Raw genomic sequence first — 8,000 nt, forward strand, 5'->3', positions numbered from 1 at the left:
GCCCGATCTAGCCGCTTAGCAGAGCTGCAGCACTGGGCAGTGCCCCCCCTGCCCCTCAGGGGACACTTCCCCCTCGCTCTAGGTATTTGGAAACACCATGAGGCAAAAAAATTCAAGTCGTGGCTTTGTTTTTCAGAGCTGTGCCTCATTTTGAGCAAAACCACACTCATATCGCTAGAATGCAGAACTTTTTAAGCCGTTTAAAATTCCTTCAGCTTCTAGAGGTAGCTTAGTTGGCAGGTGCCAGCTTCCACCTCATTAACACTTAAATCCACCAAGACTCCACAACCTTAAGAAAACCTCTACTGAAGTCACAAGGTGGATTTCCTGTTATTTCCTGATTAGGTGTCCAAAGCACTTTGAACCAGTACAACTTGCAAACACCTTTCTGGGTTTCACGTAAGTGTGGTCACTGCCATCTCCCACTTAAAAGGAGAAAGAAGCCCTTTTTTCTTTGCATCAGTCACAAAGACCTCACTCTGTCAACTTTAATTCTGTATTTTTTTTGGTATCAAGTTTTAACAAAAACGAGCTTCCTCTATGTTTTGTTTCAGGCAACTGAACTGTTAACATATTTCAAAGATAAATAACTACCTGCTTCCTTGTCTTCGCAGTGGTAGCACTGGGCAAGGGCAGTGTTGCAAAGCTGAGTAAAGACCCTTTCCATGTTATCAACTGCATCTTTAGACTTGTTATACTTCAAGACTACAGCTGAAATTCTCATAGCAACAGGGAATGATCATGAAACAACCATCCACCTACAGAACTCCACAGAAAAGGCAGAAATACAAATTAAGAGGCTCTAGGCTTCAATTAATATCAGAAGCTGAGCCCCAGAGGAAAACAAAACAATCACCAAGAGCCAAACACAGACTAGCAAAAAGATCTAAGGGCATAGGAGAAAGTCTTGACTTGGGTTCAAAATAACCTAGACAGAATCTTGCCTCACTTCTTGCAGATTCAACCTTGAATACATCAAGCTGTAGGTAAGCAGTTAAAATTCTAACTAATCGTTGTTACTAATAAACAAGTGAAAGGAAGGAACTGAAAGCATTAACTGGAACTTCAATATGCAGTACTTGAAAGTACAGTGTACTTTAACCCCAGGATCAAGATTATTTCAACTGTGCTCCAAGACAAGGAAATGCTGTTGTTTTGCTTAGCAGGGGCAGCACTTTGAGATTAGTCATTTGCATGCACTTAAAAGTCTTGAAAAAATTACCTTTAAATGCTCATAGATCAACAGCCCACTTCCCTCCCCCCACTTCCATAAATAAATCACTGCTCAATACCAGTTTAAGTATAATTATAAGTTTTAATACTAAGATCTTCCCATTTCTCTGAAGCTCATAGTAAGCCTGCATGCTAACTCACAAGGCCTGACAGCTGGAGATACATCACACTCAAGCCTGGTCTGCACAAATGTTCTTGTGAAGGCAACAGTTACGGTGCTGCAAAAGCTTCCTATGCTCATAGCAGCTCATCAGCAACACCACTGCAGAGTTTTGGTCAGCAAGACTTTTACAGCTATGCCGTCACTCCAGTGGATCTTTTCCAAAAACTGTCTTCCTGAGACAAGGAAGAGTAGTTTCCAACAGTTACTTTGAAGCCAGCTTTAGTTTTCTTCCCCATCCAAACAGAGCCTGCCATGCTAAGCAATCTAGCCCAATCAAGGCAAGGCTGGTTTTTGTATAAGCGTAAATGTTTAATCAGACACAGTTGAGAAACCTTTCTAGAATTTAATATAAAAACATTTGACATTCCATTAATGTAAAGTTGTGCATATGTTGAGAAAATTGCCATCCGAAAGAAAATTCGGTCTTCAAATATCTTTATTGGAAGGCCATGCACTGCCTTCTGTTACTGTATTTCAAATCACTGTACATTTAACTTTGAAAACACTGTCTGCATTTTCTAGTACAAAAAACTAAAAATTGTTTCAGGAATGTAGAGAAATATTCAACTTAAATAGCGAAAAAGTGCACCATAATTACTGCTGCACTGCAGTCATTTCTGCATTTCCCATTTCTTAAATAACTATCCTGTTTTGATAACACACAATATAAAGAGCAATTATGAAAAACTGAGACATTTAAATACACTAAGTTATTGGGAATAACTTGTGGGCATTGGGTACCCTATCATGGGAGCAGCACCAGTGGCAGGGTATGCATACTGCTGCTGGTTCATGCCATTGTGCATGTTGGCAATGTTACTGCCGTACTGCTGCTCGTAGCCGTTCTGATACGCCCCGGCAGGGGTACCAGCCCTGAAGCCAGCCTGCATGCCTGCAGCTGCAAAGCCATTCCCAAAAGGTGTTCCATTACTGAAACTCTGGGCAGTGTAGGCCCCATTTTGAGTTTTTGCTCCAAAGTCTCTCTTTCCTAGTGGACCATAGTTTCTCTCAAAGTTCTCCCTCTCTCTAAAACTACTAAATCCACCCCTTTTGCCCGCAGAGTATCTGTCACGGCGATCACCTCGGGAACGACCTATTCAAAAAAGACAAGACACAGTTACACAGCAGGAAGGCCACATTTCACATGCCACCAAATGAGTTCACCTAAGAAAAAATACTCCCTTTCTGTCCCAGCAAGGCCAATCTAGCACAGCTTTCCAGGTGCTAAGCTTCTCTAGTTAGAAGAGAAAGCTGCCTGAAAAGTTGCATTCTCCCCTGTGACAAAAAAAAAATAACTTTCATCTTGCTCCTGAAACACTTATGTCCATCCTCCTTAGCCATATCAGAGAAGGCCAAAAATGTGAGCCCTGAAGGGTTAAATTTCAGAGCAAACACTCTGAAATGCATAATCTTTGGCCAGCACTACTCACAAGTGCACCCATGTTGGCCTTTTTGCTACTGGTGTTAGGAAATACCTTTTCAGCTCACCACAACTGGTGGCTAAGCCACCTTTTACATCCATTCTGGAGGCTGGAGTTGGAATTTGAGTTTCCATTTAATTCTGAGAAGAAACCTATGCACTGTAGTCAAGAATAGTACTAACCTGAACCTCTGTCTTCAATCAACTGAAGCAATTTGGGGTTGATGGCTTGATTAGCCTCCCGAAGCACAGAGATGAGGTCATTTACTTGCTTAATATTGTTAGGAGTAAAGAATGTGTATGCTGTGCCTGTTTTGGTACTGCGGGCAGTTCGTCCAATTCGGTGGATATAGTCCTCTGAGGAGTTAGGGTAGTCATAATTGATGACAAATTTCACATCTTCCACATCTGTAAAGTGTTGCAGTGTGGCAAAAAGCAAGGTACAAAGTTTTGCACACCACAACAGCCAAATCGAAGATAAACATTAGACAATAGAACTTTAAAAGGAAATAATGGCTGCAAAGAACAGTGTTAGAATTATCCATTTCTGCATGAGTATTGTGGAAGAGAAAGTTATGCACACTCCGTCTGTTCCCGTCTCATCACCCACCCTGTGATCCAAAACCTTACCATAAAGGAGTATGCATTTGCTTGTCATTCCCAACTCAAGAGTCCCCTCTACAAATCATCAAGTGACATCTGAATGCTTCTTGCAGTAGGGCCACTAAAGCTCACAGCAGCCTCTTCATGTGCTCATTTGAGGACCTTAGAGTAAAAACATACAAGGTCCTTCACATACACACTCATTAGAAGCTCAAAAAAAAGGGGCCACACTGCACGTCTTGCCAAGACCTTTGAACCGCAGCTGCAAGAAAAACATACCTGTCCCCCCAAAGTCACCAAGTTGTTTTTATGCACTGTGTCTCGTCTAGGCAAGCGCTTCCAAGAAGCCAGGGTTCACTTGAGAATGTGTCTCTCTCTGGCAGGTCTCGACATGACGACTATGTATAGGTGGAGGAACTTCGACTTTCAAAGGCATTTGAAAAGCCATTTGCTTTCCTGCCCCACTTGCTAAAGTGAGAGGTGGGCTTTTTCTCAGATTTCATGTGCCAGTACTCACCAATTTGTACAAGGCTTAGTACATTTTAAAGCTGCTCTCTCCATTTCATGGTTGAAAAAAAATTTCATTGAACATTGTAATAATTTTCTTCAACATTTCAGCAAACTCACTGAAATTCAAAGACCCACAGATCACAGCAGACAGTATGCACAAAACTAACAGTACTGCACCATGGCAAATCATGCAAAGCATGGAGAGAAAAGAAATACCAGGGCAAAGTGAACTGTGAATGAAACTGCTTATTTCATGAGAGAACAGTTTATGGGGTAGTAGTTTAAAAGGATGATCTTTGCCTTTTGAAGATTACTGGCACACAATGCTCTCAGCTTTCACCTCTCTATTTGACTGGAAGCAGCCAGCCGATCACTTCCACTAGTCCTCCATCCCCCTCGAGTCCTCCGATTGTCATGCCTAGGCCTTGCCACAAAGACTGCACCTTTATGTGAAGAAAACTTAGAAAAATGCAGAGGTTAAAGAAAGCAATAGACTTTCTTTAAATAGCTTTGGGCAACTGGCATTACGAGTTGTACTAACCTAGACCTCTGGATGCAACATCTGTAGCAATCAGGATTGGTGCTTTCCCGTGTTTGAATTCTGAAAAACAAGCAGCTCCTCAGTTTCTTCATTCAGCAACACAGATCATGTGTCTGTAGAAACTGCAGAAATACTCACCATTTAGAACCCAGTCCCGTTCCTGCTGGCTTTTATCTCCATGAATACCCATCGCTGGCCACCTGAAAATACAGAGCTTGATTAACTTTAAATCATTACCTGCAGTTTCAGTAGCCAAAAACAGGGCTACTGGCAGGCTGTAAATAGCTTCTGAGAGTTAGTTACAGCATTGTCACCAACACCTGGTGTCACTGTATTTGACTGCTTTGACAGCACATCTGGTTGCTCATGAAGAACCAAGAGCTCAGACTACTGGAGTGCCTCAGTGAAGCTGAAGAGATCAGACTCACCCATCTCTCCTCATCTTCCTGGTGAGATCATCGCACCGTCTTTTTGTTTCCACAAAAACAATTGTTTTGTTTTCCTTCTCGCTCATTATTTCTTCCATCAGACGAATAAGTCTATGATGAAGATTTGATAGTTAGGGCAGGGATTGGTTTGTACTGAAACAGTTTAAACAACCTGATTTTTACATTTTTTTTACTGTTTTCTGACTAGTGTCAGAACCCCATCAAGACAAATTCATTCCACAAACCAAAATTAACCATTAAAAACATGCTGAATGCTTTGTCCCCACTGACTACTTACTTGTCATCTTTCTCTACATCATGACACACATCCACAATCTGCAGGATGTTGTGGTTTGCACTCAGTTCCAACGCACCAATGTTGATGTGTACATATTCTTTCAAGAAGTCTTCAGCCAGCTGCCTTACTTCCTTTGGCCATGTGGCACTCCACATGAGAGTCTGCCTGTCAGGCTGGAGGAGGGGACTAGGTCAGTACAGGATCAATAGACAAGTCAAAATGCCCAACCAGAAAAACCCAATCTGTCCAGATAAGCCTCTAAAAGTTAACTGCACTGCCTTGCCTTAATAAGCAAAGGAGCATTTGTTTCTGTAATAGTGATAAACATATGAACCATTGATACTTACTCTTATCTGATCCACAATTTTTCTGATCTGAGGTTCAAATCCCATGTCAAGCATCCTGTCAGCTTCATCAAGGACAAGGTAAGTACATCTCCTGAGATTGGTCTTTCCAGCTTCTAAGAAGTCTATAAGTCTTCCAGGTGTTGCAATACAGATTTCCACACCTAAAATCCAAGCAGCATAAAGTCAGCTCAAGTGGCTTCCACACTGCCTCATACAGAGATGCAGCAGGGCTTCTCCATACCTCTTTCTAAGTCACGGATCTGTGGTCCCTTTGGAGCACCTCCATAGATACATGTGGACTTCAAACGACATGCTCTGCTATATTCAGCAGCCACTTGCTGCACTTGTTGAGCCAGCTCACGAGTTGGTGCCAGCACGAGACACTAGGAATAAGTAAGATGCCCAGCTTTTAGCTTAATAAACTATTTAGTTTATTGGACATAGTTTAAAGTTCTAGTGTGACATTAGTGTTAAATGGAAAGGTTGCCATGTTATACTCCAGGGTATACTCCCTCAGCCAGAATGACTGAAGGGGATTTAAGTAGCCCAAACCAGCAAACTAAATAATCTAGCATCTTAATGACCAAACACTGCCCTTTGCTATGTGTTAAGACATCTGAAAGACACTAGCTTCCAGGGAATAGCTATTTCCAAAATGGGAGAATCTAGCCCTGTTCTGTACACTTTTAAGGACAATCCAACCAGAGCTTATGGAATGTTCTTGGGAGAATACCAAAACATGGAACCACTTTAGCCATACAAAGAAACATAATGCAGCTATGTGGTCTTAGGAGCATGGACAATTGTACTCCATTAATTAGAAATTAAGAACTCATTTCATTTAGGAATACTCACAATAGGTCCATCTCCTCGCTCCAGGAATGGCTGGTGATTTATATGCACAATAGCAGGCAACAAGTACTGTTTGGAAGAAAGAAAAGTCTTATTACAATCTCTTCCCAGAAGTGTTCAGCTGGCACCAGGCCAGGACATATTTTTCACTACTGAAATCCAGCAATATTCCAGGCTATAGAACTTACAGACAGTGTTTTCCCTGATCCAGTCTGTGCCACTCCAACCATATCCAACCCACTCAAGGCAACAGGCCATCCTTGTGCTTGAATAGCAGTTGGTTCAGTGAAGTTCTGCCTCTGAATTACTTCCATTACATTTGCTTGAAGAGAAAATTGAAACTTAACAAATTGAACTTTGTCTTAAACAAGTCTGTAAACATAGTAAGTATGCTAGTCTTTACTTACCAGGAAAGTTAGCTTCATAGAAGTTTATAATTGGTTTTGGACAGTTATGGCCCCTAACTGTGACTTCTTTGCTTGCTCTGTATTGTTCAACTTCTTGCTGCAAAACAAACACCCCAGTATTGTAAGTTTTGATACCAAACTAATATTTGAAGTCACCCCCTCCATGCCTGGTAGGCCTCATGACCCTCAGCATGTTTGCACTTATTTGTTTACTTTTGCCTAAGCTGGACAGGGTACATACCACAGTACGTCTAACTACATCAGGATGTTCTTGATAGAAGTTCTTCTCAAATTTGGGCAGCTCATCTAAATTCCATTTCTTTTTTGTAAGTTTTTCCCCAGGGTTTCCAAATTTCTTCCCAGAGAGGGGTCCACCTCTACTTCCTCCAAAACGGGGAGCTCCAAACCTAGAGAAGATCATAACATAGAATTCAAGAAAAACATTTTGATCCCCTTCCTAAAAAATTTAAATGATATCTCTGCAGTCCACGTTGTAACTCTAGGATTCACTTATAAACGCCACAGGATACTGAAACTTCCAAAAAGATACTTAAGTTGCAGATACCACAACCTGCTATCTACAACTGGGCCTCAGAAGGCCCATTAGCAAGTTACAACATAGGCCAAGTAAGGACATTAACACCTTTGTATTGCCCCATGATCAAAATGGTGTCCCACCCATGTGACACTCCCATGGAGCGTCTGTCTGCAGAAAGGGGGCAGGGGCAGTTACAAAACCTTGGGATAACTTCCCCAGAAACCGTTTTCTTGCTTCCCAAAATAAAAGAGATCTCTCAGTAATGACATTTTATGAAGCCGTGCCCTTCACGTTAGCATTTCAGGTTTGATCTCTCCGCTCGGCACGGGCTCAGCTCAGAGCCCCGGGCGCAGCTGGAAGCAGCTCTAAGCCGCTCGACTAGATCGGCTCGCGGGGCTCCCTCCTCGCCCCGATTTCTCCCCAATTTCGCCCGGGCGGGCGCTGGGAACGATCCTCCCCAGCACAACACAGCGCTCCCAGAGGGGACCTGGCTGAGCGGCCGCTGCTTCCTGCCAGCGCTGTTTCCTTTGTCTCTCATTTCTGTCTACGCCACATTTTCCAGCCGCTGCCATTTTAGAGCCTGAGCTGGGCGGGGGGAGGAGGAACAAAGGCAGCAGCAGCCGGCATTTTGATTTCCCCTCAGTCCACGCATGGCGGGGC

At 42.7% G+C, this 8,000-nt stretch overlaps 2 protein-coding genes across 2 annotated transcripts in view; both read right to left on the reverse strand.

The window, feature by feature from the left end:
* Positions 1-667, reverse strand: part of POLG2 (polymerase (DNA directed), gamma 2, accessory subunit) — a 6,829-nt gene extending 6,162 nt beyond the window's left edge. Inside the window, exon 1 of the mRNA XM_010002786.1 lies at positions 595-667. Within this exon, the coding sequence (XP_010001088.1) occupies positions 595-667 (73 nt within the window). The remainder of the gene's footprint in view (positions 1-594) is intronic.
* A 1,052-nt stretch (positions 668-1,719) lies between these two features.
* DDX5 (DEAD (Asp-Glu-Ala-Asp) box helicase 5) lies at positions 1,720-7,497 on the reverse strand. Its single transcript, XM_010002787.1, has 13 exons — positions 7,481-7,497; positions 7,044-7,209; positions 6,803-6,899; positions 6,584-6,717; positions 6,399-6,464; positions 5,785-5,926; positions 5,544-5,704; positions 5,197-5,369; positions 4,899-5,009; positions 4,609-4,670; positions 4,471-4,530; positions 3,000-3,224; positions 1,720-2,489 (listed from the first exon to the last, which is right to left on the reverse strand). Exons 1-13 carry the CDS (start codon positions 7,495-7,497, stop codon positions 2,107-2,109), a joined length of 1,797 nt encoding a protein of 598 aa, XP_010001089.1. The 3' UTR covers positions 1,720-2,106.
* Between the last annotated feature and the right edge of the window lie 503 nt (positions 7,498-8,000).

Source organism: Chaetura pelagica, unplaced genomic scaffold (genome assembly GCF_000747805.2).
Source record: "Chaetura pelagica isolate M959 unplaced genomic scaffold, ChaPel_1.0 scaffold47, whole genome shotgun sequence".
NCBI lineage: Eukaryota > Metazoa > Chordata > Aves > Apodiformes > Apodidae > Chaetura > Chaetura pelagica.